Source organism: Amia ocellicauda, chromosome 9 (assembly GCF_036373705.1).
Source record: "Amia ocellicauda isolate fAmiCal2 chromosome 9, fAmiCal2.hap1, whole genome shotgun sequence".
Taxonomy (NCBI): domain Eukaryota; kingdom Metazoa; phylum Chordata; class Actinopteri; order Amiiformes; family Amiidae; genus Amia; species Amia ocellicauda.
In genome coordinates, this window is record NC_089858.1 from 13,387,563 (window position 1) to 13,410,808 (window position 23,246).

The following is a 23,246-nucleotide window of genomic DNA, read 5'->3' on the forward strand; positions in this document are numbered from 1 at the left end:
GGGGTCATTTGATTTTTTAGATTTCCCACCTCCCTCCCTACTCCTCTCCCTGTGCTTAATCAATCCCATCTCACGGTCTCTGCCCCCCACGTGCACAGCACACCCCTTCGGAGCAAAAACAAAAAAAACAAAATAACAAAATGGCTTTAACGGCAGCAACAGCAACAACCACAAAAGCAACAGCAAAAACAACAACAATAACGATGACAGCAAAAAGCACAAAAGCGACAGCAAAACAATGACAACAACAACGACGACAGCAATTGCCTCTGAAGGCAGAAGCCGCCAGCTGTACGCTCCAATGCCCCGGTGCCCAGGATCACTGACAGATGACCTTCTGAAGCCCAGAAGACAGAGGGGGCCGTTCTTTTCCATTTATTTATTATTATTATTATTATTATTATTTTTACTTCCACCTGCTGCTGCACGATTGAGATGCTGCCCCTCTAACGTTGAGCTTCTGAGGGTTGCCCAGGTGTGGGTCTCTCGGTCAGGGGTGTAATGGGGAAACAAGTCCCCCCGCCCCCTCTCCCGATCAGATATCTGCTCTCATCCCTGCATGCATCTGGACCCCCCTCGCCACCCTCAAAGACAATGGCCTTTACCTTCTGACAAAGCACGCGGCTTGAGAGGGACTCGGGCCCAGGTTATGCCTGCAGCAGAGTAATCCATGGTGACAACGCCTGGAGAGAGGAGAGGAGGGAAAAGGCCACAGGAAGCGAAGGGCGAGTTGGCGTGTGGAGAGGATTTTTACTTTAATGGACGCTAAAGAAGGGGACCTGAGCGGAAGCCAGGAAGTCAGGAAGCCTGGGGTGGGGTGGGCTGCGGTATCAGTGGAAGGGCACACTTCTAGTGAATGGCTCACCAAGGGAGGAAATACAGTGCAATCAAAATGGAGAAAGAAAAACCTGCTGCTATAGTGTACAAGGTTACTGTATAGGCAGGATACCATTTCAAAATTGTGATCAAACTACTTATTTGTGACTCATAAATAGTAATGTCAATGGAAACAGTAGCTCACAAAATTATTTTTTATTTTATTTTTTAGTTTAAGAGGGTAACCCTGGCAACTACAGTACTTGTGCATCAGAAATATGTCGCTTGATCACAGCACATTTTTAAAATTGTAGACTTCTTTTATATCAACCCTGTCTATAGAACAGGTCCACAATACAGAGCGATATTTCAAACAGGTCCACACAACTCCTACATCTGAGGTGTTATATTGGAAGATAAAATCATAAGCGACGAATCACAATCGGAATCGCAATGTTTTACTAAAGCGAGGAATGCAGAAATGTTTTTTTGTTGCCATCTTTTGCGAGTTTGTATAACTTGTTCCTTTTTTTTTTTTTTTTTTTTTTTACATTGTATGCAAAAACCAATAGCCAATAGTGTTAGATCCAACTGATTGGTCGATTACTACCAAGCCTTCTTGCATCGTCATATTTGCAAGGAAAAGAAAAAAGGAAAACATACTAACAAAAATAGAACAGCTCCTTCGATTCTCACAGGTCGGTCCCAGGTTGGTTAGAGGGAGAACACCTGTTGATGGAGAGCATGGTGTCTCAATGATGGATGGCATCTTCTGTCTCAGAAATTGGGACAATGCAGAACAACAGAAGCAGCTCTCACTGCACTGCACCCCCCACCAAAACGAAAACAAAACACAAGCAGCAATAACTCAGCTTTAGGAGCACCTGTTCAAAATGAGGTGTGAAGCAGACACCTTCCCAGAGACGGGCGTCAGTTTTTAGCAGACAAACAAACGCACATAACACATACCAACACACATCCCGCCACGCACCCTGCACTGTGCACAGAGCAGACACACACACACACACCGCTGCGCATGCTGCGCACCACTGCGACAGCACAGAGCAAAATAGAAGCGTGCGTGTCAGTTCTCAGGTACCAAAAAAAAAAGATCAAATCTGCTCTTACTTTATTTTTAATGGGGATGTTGATGTACATCCACCGGCCTTAGGGGGGCCTGCCTCACTAAAATGTCTTTTAAGCTTATTATAGATAAAGTTCACAGAAAGTCAAACTTCACACTGAGATCTTCACAAACAGCAGAGGCCTCAGCGTGAGCTGCAGGACCGAGGGCAGGCAGAGCAGAGGAGGCACACCAGGAGAGTGACTGTGCAAAGAGACCGGACGTGGGGAGGGTCTTGTTGAAGAAGTATACTCCCCTCTTCTAAAGCTTCTAAAGTCACTGTGAGCTCCAAAGACATTGGGCCACATAGCACCGGGTTCTGCCTTTTCGTTCTAAAAGTGCTTCAGGAATTCTTGAAGTCACAGCTACTTCCAACCACACTGGGTCTGTGTCATGTATGAAGGGAGGCATTAGAAAGGAGAATGGGTAAAGAGTAAAGGGGTCAATTCAAAGCTCAGCAATGCCGAAGACAGCATATACTGCACGCACACACAAAAGAAAAAGAAAAAAGTAATAAAAGGTCAATGCAACATTCACACCAGAGAGTGACAAACTCTCTGGTGTGAATGTGGCAAAAATGTGATTGGATTTTCTGGCAGCAATAAATCCCCCCTAACAGTAGCTCCGCCACAGCACAGACATCAAGCAGCTCTCCTGTGTGCAGAGGGAGGCAGGGCCCCTAGCCCACCTCTCGCCTACCAAAACACTGAACGAAAAACACTTACTTCCAAAATCAGGCCACGTACACCGCAAAGTGCTTTAATGTACTTAACTGAATTTATTGTCTGTTTCTTTCTGTTTATTTCTTTCTCTCTCTACTGAGATAGGTATATGAACATCAGGGACAAAAAGCCAAGACCAAAGCTCATAGTGCACAAAACCCATTTCAGAAAAAAACTGCCATACTGGATTCACGAGACTCCACTACTGTCTCGATTGTTTTTACGGGTGGGGGCTGCACTGGGGTGGGGGGTGAGGCCACTTAAAGTCCCTTTCCATGCACTGATATTTTTTTAAGGGCATCTCGGCCACACCATGGGGCTGTCATTAGGTGGCAGGGGGGTGCTTTGTGCACACAAGAGTTCATCACTGGTCCATCTGAGCGGTGCTGGGGTGAAGAAATTTGAGCTGGGTCCTTCAGGGTGAGCTAGGGTTGCTTCGAGGACAAATCATTGATGGGATTTTGGGAAACAAACAAAAAGTAAAAAACTAAAATCTAAACAAAATATTTTTTTCAAACTGTATAGGCGAGGGCTGCAAAAAAACAACAACCAAAAAAACAACTTCAGAGTATCTGCTGGATTTCCCAGCCTCCCGGCACAATCCTGCTCGGCTCTGTTCCCCCTCATTAAGGAGACACACTTCAGCTGAGCCAGAGAGTTTCTGATAGCTGAACACACCGTCCCTGAGTGCTGTGGGTGGGCGTGGGAGGGGGCAGCAGCACCGCAGTCACACAGCACGGGGGGGGCAGCCAGCTCCTCATGTCGACGCTCCCTCCTTATTTATAAAAACTGTATTTTTCCTTAATGCCAAACACCTGAACCCAGCTGAGTGAAACAGCTGCCACAACTCAGTTTCCTTTTCAAGTGGCAAGTGGTGTTTTCAGGTGATAGACAGATAGACATGCAGATAGACAGACTGACAGACGTGTATATACACAGACACACACATAGAATTATAGAGAATAGGTTAGAACGGAAAGGAACAAAACAGAACTGGAAAGAACTGGACTGCCCCAGTACAGAATGCCCTCCCCAGCAGTGCTAGTGTGTGGTGGGACTCTTACCCTGACAGCACTCCCAGCACCAGGTTCAGCATGAAGAAGGAGCCGATGATGATGAGGGGGATGAAATACAGCCAGTTCCAGGTGTTCCCTGAGGCATCATTGGCCTGTGGTGAAAGAAACAATTCAGGACAGACATGAGTAAGTCGTCTAAGACACACAGGTGTGGGGCAAACACCTCAGAACAGGGAGGCTGAGGCCCAGAGAGGCAGAGACGGTGCTGCACGCTGACCCGACACACACTGTATGTCACTGATTATAATTAAAGTTCTCAGAGGAGGAAAAGACGACAGATTAAAGTCTCAAATGTAACAACCAGTGCACACGGCCACGTTCTTCTGAAACCAGCACCCGACTGGAGCTGTGAGTAGTTCAGCAGGTCGACACGGCAGAATTACTGACAACAGCGTCCGAACAGTTTTTTTCGAAAGGCAAAGCGATCAATCCCGGCTCTGTCTGCTGCTCCCCTAATTGCTCTGCAGGTTTGATTGAATCAATTTTAAAATATGATCCATCGAACAGCTGCCCCCACAGCACCGGCCTCTCTGAGAAACCAGGAAATTGATATCTGTTTTTTTTACATGCTGATTAAAAGGAAGAAGGGCTCGAAACAAAGAGAGAAACAAAGACAAAAGAACAAACACAAATTTAAAAAATGCACTAAAGGTTATGACTGAAAAATGAGCAGCGAAGTTACAAATCTGTTATACAAGCCTTCAGATTCAGGAACAACCAATCTCTGTTCTGGAAGAGATTTTGACATTGAGATATTAAAACAATAAACAAATGACAACAGCAACATTTATTATGTTTATTTCGATGAGCAGCACCTGATGGCCCAGCGCTTCCCAGTCCCTTAACACTTGTTCCCACTTCAGCTTATATCAATTCAAGGCTGTTATGCAAAAATATTAAACAACTATTGGCAAAGTGATGAAAACCAAGTGGACATTTTGGGCCGGTAAAATCGGAGCTTCCAGTCACCAGCCCAGCAAGGTTGCCGTCTGCAGGAGCAGTTTACCGAGCGTTACCATGCGGCACACTTATTGGATTGCACGAAACAGACCGCAGGGCTGATTGAGAGCCGCACAGAGCCGGACAAGCTGGTGTCTCCATCCCCTCCCTCATATTGTGTTGTTGCTAATGGAAAAGCAAATCTGGTGTATAATGTGCGGGTGTCTGCCTCTTTTTATGCTGCTACGGGTGCACGTCCGCGTGTATTTAAGTATGCATGTATTCCTGAATTCTCTTTAGCTTCCCCTCGAAGAATATGCATAATGTGCACAAAACTGAGGCCTTTCACTGCATTTCACTCGCTTTGAATTCGTCTGAAAGGGACGCGCTTGGTGGCAGCACGTCAAAAGGAGAACACGTGCAAAGATCACAGACCTGCTTCCCCTATCATGTTTGTTTAAACACGGAGGGTTTTTGCAATAAAGGCTGTTGATTTAAATGCGTTTAAATGCAGGCGACACATCTGGTTGGCTGTTAAGTGTCAGAATTCAAAGGTTTTTTGTTTTGTTTTAAAAAACGAATCTGGGTATCATTTGATAATTCTGCCGGCTCAATCACATCACTATTCTCTACTGACGTGGTGCTGAATGGAGGCAAATGAAGGCTTTTCCTCACATATTTCTCTCCTTGCATAAAATCTAGAGATCAAATTATTATTAACTCTTTTCCACCTGGAATCCTAGATCCCCCAATTTTTCTTATGAACATAATGTACAGCTGGTTCTAAAAAAGCAACATTTATAACTTAAAGGGTTAAAAAAATGACCATAAAAACTTGAATCTCCCCGATCTGACCTCCTCCCTCCTGTCTGAAAACATTCATGCTATTAGTGTTACTCCCCCCCTCCCTTTCTGTAATTACTTAACGCCCTGCAGCATTTCTTCCATAATGGACTTCAGGGATTTTCAGTACAGCTTGGTAAGTAAGGAGGGAAATCCAGGGGAACTGTGAGTGACAGGAGCCACTGAGCCCCAGGCAGGGGCAGAGAGACAGAGAGAGTAAGAGAGAGGAAGAAAGAGAGAGCGAGAGGGAGGGAGAGAGACGGAGAGAAAGAGAGACAAATACAATCGATTGTGCTGTAAGTGACAAATGTTGGGAAAACTGAACCAACACTTGGATTTTTGCTGACGACTAACTTTCTCTCTAACAATACCACACTTCTATACTGTTAAAATGGGGGGGCTGTTAAAATGTACACAGAGCCAGTCCTCCTCCTCCTTTTATCTGCCTTGTTTGCATCACAGCAACTGATCAATTCTATACCACTGCAAATCTAAAAACGTTAAATGTTAAAGACTAAGAATTAGTACATTTACTTTTTATTATTACTACTATGCAGTTTGAATCCAAGCAATTGTCTTGTCTTAGTTTTTTTGTACCAAGGCAAAACTCCTGATTCAGCAACACAGCGATGTCCCAGGAAGCTATAGTGCTGGCTCTGTCACCAGCCTATGCAGGTAGTCTGAACACTGTCAGCCCAGAATATCGCTCATTAGTTAGCTTCAGACAATCTGTCACCCTCTCTCTCTCCGGCTCAAGTTAACACCGGCCTGTAAAGTCAGAGGAATATACACAGCAACACGCCACACTGGGGAGGGAGAAAGAGATCCGAGCTCATGTCATCAACCGTCGTCAGTATTGCGGTAATATATTAATAATTGGATCAAAACAACAACTAAATGTAGGATCCTTAATGAATAACATCGTGTTCCTCAGTGAGATCTTGTTCCTCACTTCCTCCTGTGGATTCATATTGACAGTTAGTGTGTCTGTATTTCATTAACTGAAGAATCACATCAGGCATTAATTAATTAATTAATTAATTAATTAATTAATTAATGTTTTTGTCATAACTTGTATTTCCTGTTTCTTCCTGGCACTGTTTAATGATTTTCCCTGTTGAACTAACAGCGTGAAGGGAGCAGCAGTCTTGTGACGCGCAAACCACAGGTCCTGCCAGCCGGGATAGTGCCCTGGGGTAGGCAGGAGGAAGAGAATGATGAAGCATCGCAAGGCCCTGGCAAAATGCACTGCCCAGGGGAACAAACACGTCCATAAATAAATTTGAATACGCTCCGATAATGTACTCCGAATCAACCCCCTGTATCGCGAGTATGGGACAGGGCTCATGGTGGGGTGCATCCTGTATCTGGGAGTCCTTTATTCTCCTGGCAGCTCTGAGGGCCAGTCCGACAGAAAAACAACCCCTTTTTCACAGGCCAGCCGGTGAAAAACTCTGAGTGATTAAATGACGTTGGCAGATTTTTTAAAAGGAGACACGCTCAGTACACACAGGTAAAACACTCTTCTGAGGGTCTGTGTCAAAGTCTCGCTGCGTACCGCAAAACGCAAAGGGTGTTATTTGACCGGGGGCTAGACGAGACCGGTGCAGGGTTCACAGCGAGGGCAGGCCTGTTCCCGGTCACGACTCAGTGCTGTGGACTGAGGACATCACATATTCATGTAATTAAGTGGAGGTGGTGCTGGTGTTGGGGGGGGGTGGGGGGGTACTTACTGTGAGCAAGCCTATTAAACAAGAATCAGACTGAAAATGAAAATGCTAAAGTGAAGTTTCTGCATAAATCCACTTCCCAAACCTGATCGTCGGGGACAGCAGTGTGTTTTCCGGTCTGTGTTCTGGTGGGGCAAATGGACCTTTTATTGACTGCACTGATTACTTGCTTAATTGGAGCCTCTGAATTGCTTTCAGATCTTCAAAAGTTGCTAGATGCGAGAGAGGAAGTTTTACACACAACTTAAAATCTCCAACTGTTTAAGGACTTTATGAGCAATTGAAAATGTGCACTTAGGAAATAATTAGTTCAAAGAAATAGCTGACAGCTGCGACAAGGAAAACCATGGGGCACCTGAGTTATTTTAACACAAGAACCAGGTACTACACAGTAGTGAATGAGGTACGGCACAGTATTAATGACAGGATTGCATGGTAGTGAACCCTGCCCAGTATCAGAAGTATATATCTATCCATATAAAAAGACACAGAGGGTGACCAAGCATTAGGTATAACCTGCATGCTGCATTGCTTAGAAAATTGACCTTGAAGTGGCTGCACCAGGATGAAAGAGTTTTATAAATAACAAATGAGGCAGCATCATACCCATAACAACCTGCTTCGAGGTGTCTCTCCACGGGGGCACGTCATTTCTACAGCGCTCTGGTTGTTTATTTATTTATCATTATTTTTTAACAATCATCATTCACAAAGAGACCCCGACTCTGTTCGCAGCATGCGGCTCTGTCTGCGAGGGACAAATCCTCGTGTCCAGTCTAATGGGATTATCTCTTGGAGGGCCCGGGTGTGCATGTTGCGGAGCAGATACACAGACCATTAAATTATAATTATACATGACACCATTCTTCCCCCCGCAGACCCCCAGAGAGAGCCAGAGAGCTTAGACTCAGACACCGCCGAAGCAGAGTCCTCCAATCGGATGCACTGCGGCCGTGTGTTTCCAGTGTAATGACACGGTGGAGGCTGGTTAAAGAACAATTGATTGCCAGTTGTGACGCGAGGGCCCCGACAATTAGCGTGAAATTTCCTGGAAACATCCTGCACCTGAGCATCAGACGAATTACTTCAGGATGCGACCTACTGTCCACAAGGACACTTTGGGGAATGTGCTATGAAACACAGCACCAACCAGATAATAACAAACCAGTTTCCCTGGCGAGATGGCTATAATTGATGTTTGTATGTACAGTGGCTATAGGAAGTATTCACCCCCTTGGGACTTCTTCTCATTTTGTTGTTACAACCTGAACTTGTAATAAACCTACTCCCCACTTTCAATGTGGAAAAAATTTATTATAAAAATTAAACATAACAACCTGAAAAGTCTTGAATAGATAAGCAGTCAGCCCCTTTGCTATGACACTCCTACATAAGTTCAGGTGCAACCAACTGCCTTCACAATTCAAACTAAGTTGAATGGAGTCCCTCTGTGTACAATAAAAGGACATGATTTAAATTAAATATACCTGTCTCTGTAAGGTCCCACAAATATAATCCAACAACCTGGTGTCATAGTGAGAGATATTCAGACTGGAACAAATCATCCCTCATAACCTTGTTATGCCAAAAAAAAAAAAAAGACTCAAAGCGGTGTCTCGGGGCTCCCTTTCACACAGTCAGTGTTGTGCAGGTGCCCATCAGTAAATAACAGCGGTGGAAATACATTCAACCAGATGACCCAAACAATTACAGAGCGTTCACAGGTGAGCGTGTCTGCATGCAGTCTCCTCTTCTCTCAGGTTTCAGACTCATTGCTGTGGGTTCCAGCTCTGCAGCTGCACACGGGCCTCTCATACAATGGGGACAAGGCTGGTGAAACAGCGCTGCAGCTTCGAATCTTTCCTGTCCAGCTTAACCAACTTCAACCCGAAAAGTGCTGCTCTGCATAAAACACCAGCCTAACCCCACCAGCTGCACACGCATCTATTTTTACACGCGTAACGAGTCAACTGCATCATTAGTCTTACGGTACAATTAGAAGATGCAGCACAAAAGTGAAGATCATTCTTTTAAATATCTCTCTCTTTCTCTCTCTCTCTCTCTCTCTCTCTCTATATATATATATATATATATATATATATATATATACAGTGGGGGAAAAAAGTATTTGATCCCCTGCTGATTTTGTACGTTTGCCCACTGACAAAGAAATGATCAGTCTATAATTTTAATGGTAGGTGTATTTTAACAGTGAGAGACAGAATAACAACACAAAAATCCAGAAAAATGCATTTAAAATAAGTTATAAATTGATTTGCATGTTAATGAGGGAAATAAGTATTTGACCCCTTCGACTTAGTACTTGGGGGCAAAACCCTTGTTGGCAATCACAGAGGTCAGACGTTTCTTGTAGTCGGCCACCAGGTTTGCACACATCTCAGGAGGGATTTTGTCCCACTCCTCTTTGCAGATCCTCTCCAAGTCATTAAGGTTTCGAGGCTGACGTTTGCAACTCGAACCTTCAGCTCCCTCCACAGATTTTCTATGGGATTAAGGTCTGGAGACTGGCTAGGCCACTCCAGGACCTTAATGTGCTTCTTCTTGAGCCACTCCTTTGTTGCCTTGGCTGTGTGTTTTGGGTCATTGTCATGCTGGAATACCCATCCACGACCCATTTTCAATGCCCTGGCTGAGGGAAGGAGGTTCTCACCCAAGATTTGACGGTACATGGCCCCATCCATCATCCCTTTGATGCGGTGCAGTTGTCCTGTCCCCTTAGCAGAAAAACGCCCCCAAAGCATAATGTTTCCACCTCCATGTTTGATGGTGGGGATGGTGTTCTTGGGGTCATTCCTCCTCCTCCAAACACGGTGAGTTGAGTTGATGCCAAAGAGCTTGATTTTGGTCTCATCTGACCACAACACTTTCACCCAGTTCTCCTCTGAATCATTCAGATGTTCATTGGCAAACTTCAGACGGGCCTGTACATGTGCTTTCTTGAGCAGGGGAACCTTGCGGGCGCTGCAGGATTTCAGTCCTTCACGGCGTAGTGTGTTACCAATTGTTTTCTTGGTGACTATGGTCCCAGCTGCCTTAACAAGATCCTCCCGTGTAGTTCTGGGCCGATTCCTCATCGTTCTCATGATCATTGAAACTCCACGAGGTGAGATCTTGCATGGAGCCCCAGACCGAGGGAGACTGACAGTTATTTTGTGTTTTTTCCATTTGCGAATAATCGCACCAACTGTTGTCACCTTCTCACCAAGCTGCTTGGCGATGGTCTTGTAGCCCATTCCAGCCTTGTGTAGGTCTACAATCTTGTCCCTGACATCCTTGTACAGCTCTTTGGTCTTGGCCGTGTTGGAGAGTTTGGAATCTGATTGATTGATTGCTTCTGTGGACAAGTGTCTTTTATACAGGTAACAAGCTGAGATTAGGAGCACTCCCTTTAAGAGAGTGCTCCTAATCTCAGCTCGTTACCTGTATAAAAGACACCTGGGAGCCAGAAATCTTGCTGATTGATAGGGGATCAAATACTTATTTCCCTCATTAACATGCAAATCAATGTATAACTTTTTTGAAATACGTTTTTCTGGATTTTGTTGCTGTTATTCTGTCTCTCAGTGTTAAAATACACCTACCATTAAAATTATAAACTGATCATTTCTTTGTCAGTGGGCAATCGTACAAAATCAGCAGGGGATCAAATACTTTTTTCCCTCACTGTATATATATATATATATATATATATATATATATATACACTCACCTAAAGGATTATTAGGAACACCATACTAATACTGTGTTTGACTCCCTTTCGCCTTCAGAACTGCCTTAATTCTACGTGGCATTGAGTCAACAAGGTGCTGAAAGCATTCTTTAGAAATGTTGGCCCATATTGATAGGATAGCATCTTGCAGTTGATGGAGATTTGTGGGATGCACATCCAAGGCACGAAGCTCCCGTTCCACCACATCCCAAAGATGCTCTATTGGGTTGAGATCTGGTGACTGTGGGGGCCAGTTTAGTACAGTGAACTCATTGTCATGTTCAAGAAACCAATTTGAAATGATTCGACCTTTGTGACATGGTGCATTATCCTGTTGGAAGTAGCCATCAGAGGATGGGTACATGGTGGTCATAAAGGGATGGACATGGTCAGAAACAATGCTCAGGTAGGCCGTGGCATTTAAACGATGCCCAATTGGCACTAAGGGGCCTAAAGTGTGCCAAGAAAACATCCCCCACACCATTACACCACCACCACCAGCCTGCACAGTGGTAACAAGGCATGATGGATCCATGTTCTCATTCTGTTTACGCCAAATTCTGACTCTACCATCTGAATGTCTCAACAGAAATCCAGACTCATCAGACCAGGCAACATTTTTCCAGTCTTCAACTGTCCAATTTTGGTGAGCTTGTGCAAATTGTAGCCTCTTTTTCCTATTTGTAGTGGAGATGAGTGGTACCCGGTGGGGTCTTCTGCTGTTGTAGCCCATCCGCCTCAAGGTTGTACGTGTTGTGGCTTCACAAATGCTTTGCTACATACCTCGGTTGTAACGAGTGGTTATTTCAGTCAAAGTTGCTCTTCTATCAGCTTGAATCAGTCGGCCAATTCTCCTCTGACCTCTAGCATCAACAAGGCATTTTCGCCCACAGGACTGCCGCATACTGGATGTTTTTCCCTTTTCACACCATTCTTTGTAAACCCTAGAAATGGTTGTGCGTGAAAATCCCAGTAACTGAGCAGATTGTGAAATACTCAGACCGGCCCGTCTGGCACCAACAACCATGCCACGCTCAAAATTGCTTAAATCACCTTTCTTTCCCATTCAGACATTCAGTTTGGAGTTCAGGAGATTGTCTTGACCAGGACCACACCCCTAAATGCATTGAAGCAACTGCCATGTGATTGGTTGGTTAGATAATTGAATTAATGAGAAATTGAACAGGTGTTCCTAATAATTCTTTAGGTGAGTGTATATATATATATATCTTGTGATATCACTCAAGAGGGATGAGTTCCAGGGATCAGAGGATGAAGCTCACGAGTGTGCAGTGATGCCCTGCAATGCAGCATCACAGTTCAGCAGAAAGAGCCTAACTGTCTCTTAGGTGTTAAGGTCACTAAGTGCCAAATTTCACAATACAATGGTCTAAGACTTATACTGAGGTTAGGGTTAGGGTGAAGTCAGGCTGTCTCACTGGGGCTGGGAGTTCAGGCTGTTGTTTGGGCCTCAAAATGGAGCAAGAACCCTGCTGATGTACAGAACAGGTTCCAGTAAAAAGCCTCTCCTTCCTGCACTGCAATGCATCATCACAGTTCAGAATAAGGATTTGGATTATTATAAATTAATGTAAATCCTTAATGTTTATCCCAGTATGAAGTCAAGAGTTGAGTGTTTTAGGTAGGCAGGTAACATGACCTACCGACATAAGGTAATTAGGCACACCTATTTAAATTAAAATATCATGTGGCACACCAATCTTTAATTCTGTCAATGACTTATTTAAGTACAAGTTTGCTCTTGTGTGACTTTTAAAAACTCAGTGGCACGGCCTGTCATGCCCAGCAACACATAAGCAGATGTACCAAAATCAAACCTATAAACACTTAGGCTATTGCATTGGTCAAGCTGCAGTTTTATTCATTTATTTTTTAAATAAACTTTTAAATAAATATATATCATATTCTGCAGATGCCACAGAAACCCCATATCGTTCCATCTTTCTTGCTTATCTTCTTTTTGTTCAGAGAGCTGAAGGTTAACCTTCTCCCACTCACTTCTCTCCAAAAGAATGAGGTTCCTCTGTCTGATGCATCACTTTTCGAGTATTAAATTAGTCCCACTTGCAAATATACGACGCGCTAACTGGATTTAATCAGGTCCATTAGAAATGGAGGAAGCCCAATCTTCCGTAACGCACATTGATCCTCTTGGCGATAAGAGAATAAGTTGCACCTCAGAAACATTAACACTCCTGCCTGCTTTTAAGGTGGAAATTTCAAACCCTTCTCTGTGGGAGCATCTGAGGACAGCAGCACACCCCCACAATGCATGGAGGCAGCTGTCTCAGATAATAGTATCTCAATTGCACAATTATACTCAGCTCTGGGAAAGCAAATACAACAAAATAAGGAACCGGCAAATTCAAAGTGCACAGCACCTGCAGGGTTTCATTTTCTCCCCGGCTACATCATTTACAGCAAGACTCATTTCTCCTCTTTAGTTTCTTTTTCTTTTTTTCTTCCTGCAATACTGAGACCAGCCTGACTTACTTATGCTACAGGATTATTTATGGTTTTAATGAACTGAACCCATTTTATTTGAATCCATATCTTAAAAAATGTCCCAAACCTACTGTGTGCGGGGACCTTGTTGTCTCCGCTGGTGATAAATTAGGCAGGCTGCGCAACTCTTATTTGGTGAACGATTGGAACAGTGGAAAGCCACAATCCATCAGTGCGCAGATTTGTGCCCCTGGGGGGCTCCACATGGCCCCCTCCAAACCAAACAGGAAAGACGGCTTTGAATTCAGAGCTCCCTGGAGGGTAAAAGCCATTGTGGAGAAAAACTGCTGACACTCTATATTGAAAATATATTTTCTGTCGCCCACTTCTCTCTCTCTCTTTCTGCCCAGCTGTGAGATCTGCCCTACTTAACCAAGCAGGCTGAGAACCTATAGTTCAGGCATGCTACTTGGGCCCTAAGAAAAAAAATACAAATTAATAAATAAACAGCTTGTGAAATTGCTCAGCTTCACCCCTGGCAGTGAGCTCCCGGTGACAGACTACACTATAGCGCCTTTTAATTGAGTGCACACTCCACTCATTCTCCCAGGATTTACACACCACGCAAAACACGAACAGAAACCTCCGATGCAGGCCTCCGTGCACACAGCACCACACAGAGCTCTCCAGTCACGGCAGTACGAGTGCCACTCTGTAAACATGGCCACCTGTTTCACTGGACTTCATTTCCTTCTTCTGGTTAAAGAGCAAAACCGCAGCCACAACAAAGAAGAGGATGGGTTTCTGTTTTATTTTATTTTCTGTACTTGAGAACAAGCGGCAGAAGGCATTGAAAATAACCAGAATAATGAAAATGAAAGAACAGAGCATACAAATTTAAGAGAAGGAGCTTTTTAAGACTTTTTAAGAAAAAACATCTGCAACAACCTGCAAAATAAAAACCATAGTCGAAAATGCAACAGCTGTTGTCTAGAGAGAAACATTAGATGGGGTTTGCCCCCCCACCGCCCCTCTTCTGATCACAGATGTGAGCTGCAAACTGCCCCACGAGCCACTCGGTAGCACAGAGAATCCCATTGGAGTTTCAGCTGGCCGACTGTACATATAATCATTGAACCTGCTGTTAAAAACACTGCAGTAACAATGCCTGTAATCCAACTCATTTGCTTAATGGAAACTCTTTACAGAATCCAGTATAAATACATACAGGTATTGTATATGAGGTACGTATGGGGTCCAGTGCTGGTTTCTGCTCATCACCTTGATTCCTACTATATCTCTTGGGTTTAGGAACACATGGTGAGCATGCAGATGGAAATAAATAATTCAGATTATTATCATTATTATTATTATTATTATTATTATTATTATTATTATTATTATTATTATTATTACAGAGAAGACATTTTCCCTTCACACTTAGATAGCAAATGTAGCTTTTTTCTCAGTCTGTTTTCTATTTTCTCAGTTCATGGTGAAACTATGATATCACATTACAAGACGGCGAAGCACGTCAGATAAGAGCACAACCTCACACAAAGAAAGGCATGTTCTCTGCTTACAGCCTGCATAGATTTCAACCTGCAGACAAAAGCATGGAGAGCAAAGAACTAATGGAATGCGATGGATGCCAAACCCGTCCCTGTGCTCCGCGCTCTCCAGACTCCAAGGTTTTGTTTTGATTTTCTCCTCCTTTGGCCTGAATTCATAAAGGCTTTTACTCCGACTCTTATTAAAACCCTTTTAAAGAGGAGAAAAAAATAAAATAAAAGTAGCTATTTGGCAAAATAAAGGTTTGGCTCTTAGGTGTTCTCTGGCAGCTTCAGTTCAGCCTTTGGACAAACACAGGGATTTTTTATTTTTTATTTTTTTTTAACTGCTTGAACTCAGATGGTGCCAACATCGCTTAAGAAGAACATGCTTTTCGTGAATCCCCCCCGATGGAGACTGCACTCCAGAAATGCCTGTATTTCAGCTGCAATCTGTTACGTCTGCAGCTGCTGGCAACCGGATCCAAGCCGGCATACAGAGAGCTCTCCGACACACAGTGCAGCTCCAGAGAGACAGAGAGCATTGTGTAGCACTGATGAAGACAAGACCTTCTGCTGCATCTCCCCACCAACGTCCTCTCGGCTGAGCCCTGTCCACTGAGGACGTTCTGAGCCAAGTTGCCATTAAGGATTTTGAGAAAAGAAAAATGTGTATAGAGAAAACTAAATAAAAGATCATATTTTTCATATTTTATATTTAATATATATATACATACACACAGACGGGTGACAAATTAAAGGAAAAACCTGAATAAATGAGTGGAGGAAGCAAAGAGGTACTGCATGATACAATTAAGCAATTAACATCCTATCATGCTCTGTGGCATGTATGAAAATGCTGAGCAGGCCCAGTTGGCCTCGATTTTGGATCAAGATGGCAAGAGGAAAGGATCTGAGTGACTTTGAATGAGGGGTAATTATTGGGGCACAAATGGCAGGAGCTTCAGTCACAGAGACGCTCAACTGGCTCGTGTTCTGGACAAGTGGTCAGACGTATGTGTGGTGACACCAAGAGAACGGTACAGGCCTGACTGCTGGACCCCTACAGTGAGGGGGTCCCGAGGCTCTGTTATGCTGTGGGGGGCATTTTCCTGGCATGGTTTGGGTCCACTTGTCCCCATAGAGGGAAGGGTCACTGCAAATAATTACAAAGTTATTCTGAGTGATCACCTTTATCCTAAGGTGAAACATTTCTATGCTGATGGGAGTGGTCTCTTCCAGGATGACAATGCCCCCATCCACAGGGCACAAGGGTCACTGAACGGTGTGATGAGTATGAAAATGATGTGAACCATATGCTATGGCCTTCGCAGTCATCTGAACTGATGTGTTAGACAAGCGCTCTCCACCACCATCATCAAAACACCAGATGAGGGAATATCTTTTGGAAGAACGGTGTTCATCCCTCCAGTAGAGTCTGAGACTCGTACAATCTGTGCCAAGAGCATTGAAGCTGTTCTAGTGGCTTGTGGTGGCCCAACACCTTACTTAGTTTTTCCTTTAATTTGTCACCCATCTGTATATATATATATATATATATATATATCACAGCGCTTTCATTTGTTTGGCGATGTTTCTGCCACTGAACAAAACAACTGAGATGCACTCAATCTTTGCCCTGAGCGAAAAGCCAGGTCCTATCCATATAAAAGGGCTCAGCGCAGTAACATGTGGAATAAGACGACAAATTCGGTGAAGTAAAGAAACAAATGGAAGCATTATCCTTTAAATATATATATTTATATACACACGGTGCCTCGTGTCTCCTGTGCTGAGGATGAAAGGAACGCAGAACTGTGACTAACAATTCCGACGCCACAGAAGAGTGAGTGGCAGGAGGCTGCTTGTGCGGCTCCTAATTTAAATTGCCTAGTCATCTCGTCAGTACGGCGCTGACTGCGTTGCTCCCAACTCTGAGAATATGAAGTGAGAGCAGCTTTGCATAATTAGGCTGTAGGCTTCACTGGGTTAGCATATGTTGCTTCCCTACACTTTTGGCAGTAAAAGCAGGTGGAGCGCAGACGACCAGACACCGTGCAAAAAAACTGCCCCGCCGTCTCCCTCTGGTCTGCACTCTGAAGATTTGTCTCATGTCACTGTATCTTTTGCAGGTAATTAATGTTTACCTCTGTGTCTACACTGGAATGGCATCAGAATTGGATCTGAGCGAGTACATACACAAAATATGGAAACAAATTGTATGGTCTTGTTTAACCCTAGGGTGGGGGCCTAGTTGCAGACAGATGATTGCACTGCAATCATTTCATCACAGACAGGCAAGCTGCTTCTGATTTTGCACAGTGGAGTGAAGGTTTCTTTGTGCTTGTTTGTTTTAATCATTATTTTGTATTGCTTTTCTGACCACAGGAACAGTGCAGACGTCTCAGAGGTAGAGTAGCACATGCGCTGCCTCTAGGAAAGAACTGGATCGAGTGCATTAGCAGGACAACTGTGCAGTATACTAATCCTGAACCCGACACTTGAAATCAATATGCCTTGCGAAACACTAATAACAGCTGGCCAGAAAAGTAAAATAAATATATTGAAACAACAACACCACCAAAGCATGTTTTGATATCTGTCTTAATTTCCTTCAGCCTCACAGATGTACATTTTGCTTTGTGGTTCGTTCTCCCTCTTCTCTGCAAGGCGCAGTAAGCGGGGAGGGGGAAGGGGGGTGAGCGAGCCGCTCAGTGAAAAGACACAGATGCTGAGAGAGCTAAATGGCGGTGCCTGCACTTAATGTCCTCCACTCACAGGCTGCCCTCCCAGCCTGCCTCTTGCAGCATCGCCAACCCCACTGCCAGTTACAGCTCGTGGCCCTGAGCGCAAAGCTCGATTATGAACAAAATCATGAAAAAAGAAAGAAAGGGATAAAGAAGATGAAGAAAACCGGACGCAGGCTTGGAGTCTGTGCTCTCAAATCTCAAATAATCCGACACAGCTACACCCTACAATTTCTGGATTTATCAGACATACCGCACACAAGTCAGCATATGCATTTGCATACAGACAGAGACTGGCCATTTCATAAACAGAAAGATAGACAGTGACAGACGATGGACGGGAAATACAGAGATAGACAGATATATAGATAGGTAGAAAATAAATCGATTGGGAAACGAAAGGCAGATAGTCAGAGAGACAGCTTAAATACAGATACAGGTGGGTCAGCTCCTCTCTGCACAGAGCTGGAGTACCAGAAACAAATGTATTATAATAATAAAATGTAAAAAGCACAACATGTTTTGCAGCACTGCACTCTCTTGGTACAGTCGGGGGCAGACTGACTAACGGACAAATCTGACTGGCTCGGTTCCATCCACACCTCTGGGTCTGCCAGTCCAGGCAGTGTATGCGTAATGGATGCCAGAGAGTGGGGGAGTGGAGGAGAGGGCAAGGGAGGTAATTCGGAAAAAATAACGCAGCACAAACACCCCCCCGCACACAGCCTTCTCCTGTGCCAATGAGGTGGATTCTTTCAAAAAGTTTGCACCAGAGCAGAAAATAATTTAAATAAATAAACACACCAGAGTAAAGAAATAAACACAACACACCACAGTAATCAATCGTCCTTAAGACACAACGGCTCAGCGGCAGGTCACTCACATTGTACAGGATGTCGGTCCAGCCCTCCATGGTGATGCACTGGAAGACGGTGAGCACAGCAAACAGGATGTTGTCGAAGTTGGTGATGCCGAAGTTGGGCCCGATCCAGTACTCGCGGCACACCGTGTCGTCGCGACAGAGGCGCGCTGGCAGCTCGGTTCCACAGGGAAAATCCGCCGCCCTCTCACCTACAGTGGAGAGAAATAACAAAAACTTGGTTCCTGAGGCCCAGTCACAGCAGGCCTTACTCCTGGTAAAGAACAGCAGAGCACAGCAAAGGCGTGCTGAGCCCATAGTGGACAGAACACTTCTTTTGGTTTGAAGATTGAGGGGTGTCTTACCATTGTGGATCCATAGCATGGTAAAGCCACATTAAAACCATGACAACAGTGACAAAATCCTACAGTAAATGTGCCAAGCTGAATTTGCATATGCTTGTACACCAGCGTGAATATATACATATATTAATGTATAAGCAATTGGCAGGCCTTCATCCAGCAGAGAATGAAGAACTGCTACATGAAGTAAGAAGAACAAAACCAGGATGGACAAAGGAAGCTATCAAATGGATCCCAAGAGATGAACAAAGACCTAAAGAAATCTGTAGGCGTGACATGGAAATAGGAGGCTTTAGGTCGTAAGCAAGTGGAAACACCTTGGGGAGGCCTTCATCCAGCAGGGGATAGATATAGGCTGCTGGCAATGATGATGATGAGATAAAAAGGGTGCTGACTATGATGATGCTTAGAAATAAGGTGAGAGTTAAACCCTCCTGCTTCTGGAGACCCTGATACTAATTAATGAGGATTTGAAGCAAACAACAGACTCCAATTACCATCCACACGGCCGTCCCGGTAGCAATCCTCCCTACATTCTCCATGTCAGAAAACAGTCTCCATCTGAATATTGTTAATGGGGTCAGCCCCTACTGCACTCACTATCATATTGTAATTAATCCCCCAGAGGAGCTTTTCTCATTAGAACGTGATGATTTATGAGATTATTTAGACCAAAACATTTTTTTTTCTCACAGTTTAAAACGTTAAACTATAAAATGTTTAAATAAAATAGTGGGTGAAGGTGTCTCCTGCGCACGTGTGTGTGTCTGTGTGCATGTGCATGTAGTATTGGGAGGGGGGGTGCAGCTGTGCATCACTAATAATTGGCTGTCAGATCAATGGGGGTGGAAGTTTAACTATAGCAGCCGCGTGTTTTCAGGTCATAATAAAAGCCGCTGACCTTTCGTGTTTAGTTTAAATTTTTTCAATTTCACGGCATGCACATTAGGTGCAAATCAGATGCAAGGGACGCAGGGAGCGGCTAACGCCTGCTCTAACACAGCCTCTCACATCCCTGACAGCACCGCCTGCGGGCCTGACGCCAAGCTGCCTGTCTCTGTCAGCTCTTCCCATTGCCCCGCCACTTAATTCATCCTTCGCACACCCCGGTACCCTCACACTGCAGAGCTAGGAAGCTGTCAGTGTTAATAAAATGGGTCGATTTTTAATGCATTTCAGTTTCATCATTTAAAATAATTTGTCCACAAATTGATTATATATATTTAGTATACTACATTTTCTTTCCTTGAAGTACAGGGACGGCCCGTTCTCAAAGAAGGTGCCGCCCAAGTGCACAGTGGAGATCAGGAAGCGTGAAACATCGAACAAGTAGATATAGGAGGAGCACGGTAACTGGACTGACCAAGTGTCCACCACTTGCCGGACTGCAGTGGTACTATGAGACAGGCAATGTTACACAGAAAGGAACTGAACGTCTCTCACAATTAGTCCTGTAGTGAATTAGCCACTTCCGAATTGGATTATAAAGTTCAGTGCTTAAAATACAAGCAAACAGGACGGGAGGCAAAGCAAAACCTAAACTGAAAACTGATTACGGCAGCTATGGCACCGAGCACCAAGCCTTCCTGCCTCTCTCTAATGGGCTCTGAGCAGCTGGGAGGCCTGGGAGACCACGGCACTCTGATTTGTGCTCATTGGTATTGCTCCAGTGTACTAATAAGAGCGAATAACAAACTGAAAACCACAACCATCATGGGATAAGCCCAGTATACTTTCCCTTTCTGAAGCACTTTCTCTTTTAATATCTATCAATATATATAGATATCGTCTATCTTCCTATTCAGCATTAGATCTGGTAAAGGAACCACAGGGGTGCTGGAAAATACGAGATCAGATTATTTGCTGACTCCAGGCATCGTTGGGGGCGGAGCTTCAGCGTGTGCTTTGGAGAGAGGACAGCTCTCGCACAATTGTCTCCAACAGTGGAGACAAGATGCTGTTCAGCTTTTAAAACATAAATACGATGGAAAAGGGAGATGGGAGGGATTCATGTACACATGATAGAAGGCTTAGTATAATAATAAAAAATGTACTGATCAACAACAGCAGAAGAAATAAGTGAAGTGACGGGATTGATTTAAGTCTTCCTGACTAGAGGAGTCCGTCTCTGATTGCGTGTTGTTCAGATATCCATTGCCGTTTCTCTGCCGTCTCTTTGGAAGCAGAATGGTGTTGGCGTGCTCCAGCTCGCTACACTCAGGGGGCTGGCAGGGCTGCAGGTGGATGGTGGGCGTGCCCCCTGTGTGTGAATCAATACTCCGCCACCACGCCACCCTCCATCCATTCCTGCCCCGTCTGTCCACCTCCTGACTAGGTCTGAGACACAGTTGTCCAAGAAAAACACCTGTGGCTCATGTATACTGCCACAACCCAGAGCTGTGTTTTTTTTATTTGGATTGGCAGACAACGTTCACTTCTCTGGGAACCCCCCAGTCAGACAAATGGTTGCACAGCGGATCTCGTGGAGCAGGTCACTCCACAGCCCCCTATCAATCCCATTACCCCTCACCCCCTCACCGCCCAAACAAACACACACCCGCTCCACCACACTCACACAGCCTTCAAAAGTGACAGTCTGCCTGACAGTCCAAAGCCCCCAGAAAGAGCAGCACTTGGGGCATTAAATATTCAGGGGCTTGATTTGGCTGCAGTGTGAAGTTGTGCATGTTGACAGGAAGTGGACATGATGGTGATGACGCGGGGAGCTAGTTAAAACCACGGCTGCACGGCTCCTCTACCTTCACAAACACTGCCTGTCAACTCGCACAACTTTACAGGGCGGCAGAAAAATAAACATCTCATTTTTAATTGGTCACGTACAGAGAAATGCAGCTCACTCCGGTTCCCTTAGAAACAATGCTTACACAAAACAGACGCTCTGCAGATACGCATTTTCTCTCTCATATATATATGCCTGTATATATATATATATATATATATATATATACATACATATATATATGAATATTAATATTATCATATTAATTCAGCTGATTTCTATAAATGTTAAAAACCTATCCAGTGTGCAGGAAAATGTGCAGGTTAATTTATACTTGATATCTACAGAGTTCAGACAAATTTGCATAATATACTTCTTCGGCAGGACTGCAAAGAGAACAGAAACAACTTACTGTCCGAACAGTAACTGTGGTGCACTGGTGTTCCGAGTTATAGTTACATAATCTGCAATAAAACATTTTTTTGCTGTCTAGAGTCCATGCAAATTGCCAATCTCGCTTGCTGGTTATGAAAAGATGACCTCAGGGACAAGAGAAGACTTCCATTTTTTGGGCCAAAGATATAATTTCCATGAGCTGAAGTGTGCCAGACACAAGACATGGGACACAAGCACTCATATCAAAACGCTACAGATCAGCTGGCGCAAGAGGAACAAGGACATAACTATAAAAATATACCTACGTACATATTTTTTTTAATCAGAATAAGGAAAATTACTAAATGATGATAATGATCCATAAAATGTAATACATCTGCATGCATCTGGGCTCCCCTGCATGACAGATAAGATTTTGTGTGTCTGTATGTTGGTGATGGTGTGTGTCTATGTGTTTGTGGTGTCTGTGTGTGGTGGTTCCCAGCGATGCCCTACCTGTCTCGTTCTTGAAGCAGGTCTTGTGGAACTTGCCCATGTAGAACTCGAGGCCGATGATGGCAAACATGACGATGGCGAAGAACAGCAGCAGGCCAATCTGAAGCAGAGGCACCATAGCCTTCATAATGGACTTCAACACCACCTGCAGGCCTGGGCAGCACAGACAGGCAGTGAGGAACACACACACACAGATAGACACACATACATGCACACAGGGAGAGAGATACACAGACACATACAAACAGACATACAAACACACACACATATAGACAGACAGACTCACATACACACACAATTGAGAAACAGACACGTTTGTACCCTGGACTACGTTCTGAGGAAGGAGACACCAGCTCAGCGTGCTCATGCACTACGAGCCCCCGTACAGCTGCAGCACTTACTTGGTATTCCGGACACCAGTTTCAGAGGTCGTAACACTCGGACCGCCCTCAGTGTTCGAAGGTCAAAGTCTGCCCCAACAGTGGCCAGAATCCTGAGAGACAAACGGGAGACATTTTTAGCCAAGGCATCTCAGAGGTCAGCATGTCTTAAACCATGGGCAATTGAAAATATACTATAGACAGAGCAAAACCAGTATCAACAATTGTCTTTCACAGGCAGGGCCCTGCATCTCAGATTACTTGGATTTTGA

The 23,246-nt window shown here is 44.3% G+C and overlaps 1 protein-coding gene across 1 annotated transcript in view; it reads right to left on the bottom strand.

The window, feature by feature from the left end:
* Window positions 1-22,721, bottom strand: part of LOC136758202 (probable voltage-dependent N-type calcium channel subunit alpha-1B) — a 61,323-nt gene extending 38,602 nt beyond the window's left edge. Inside the window, exons 1-3 of the mRNA XM_066712472.1 lie at window positions 22,595-22,721; window positions 18,626-18,813; window positions 3,726-3,829 (exon numbers count right to left, since the gene is read on the bottom strand). Of these exons, the coding sequence (XP_066568569.1) occupies window positions 3,726-3,829; window positions 18,626-18,813; window positions 22,595-22,721 (419 nt within the window). The remainder of the gene's footprint in view (window positions 1-3,725; window positions 3,830-18,625; window positions 18,814-22,594) is intronic.
* Window positions 22,722-23,246: the final 525 nt, after the last annotated feature.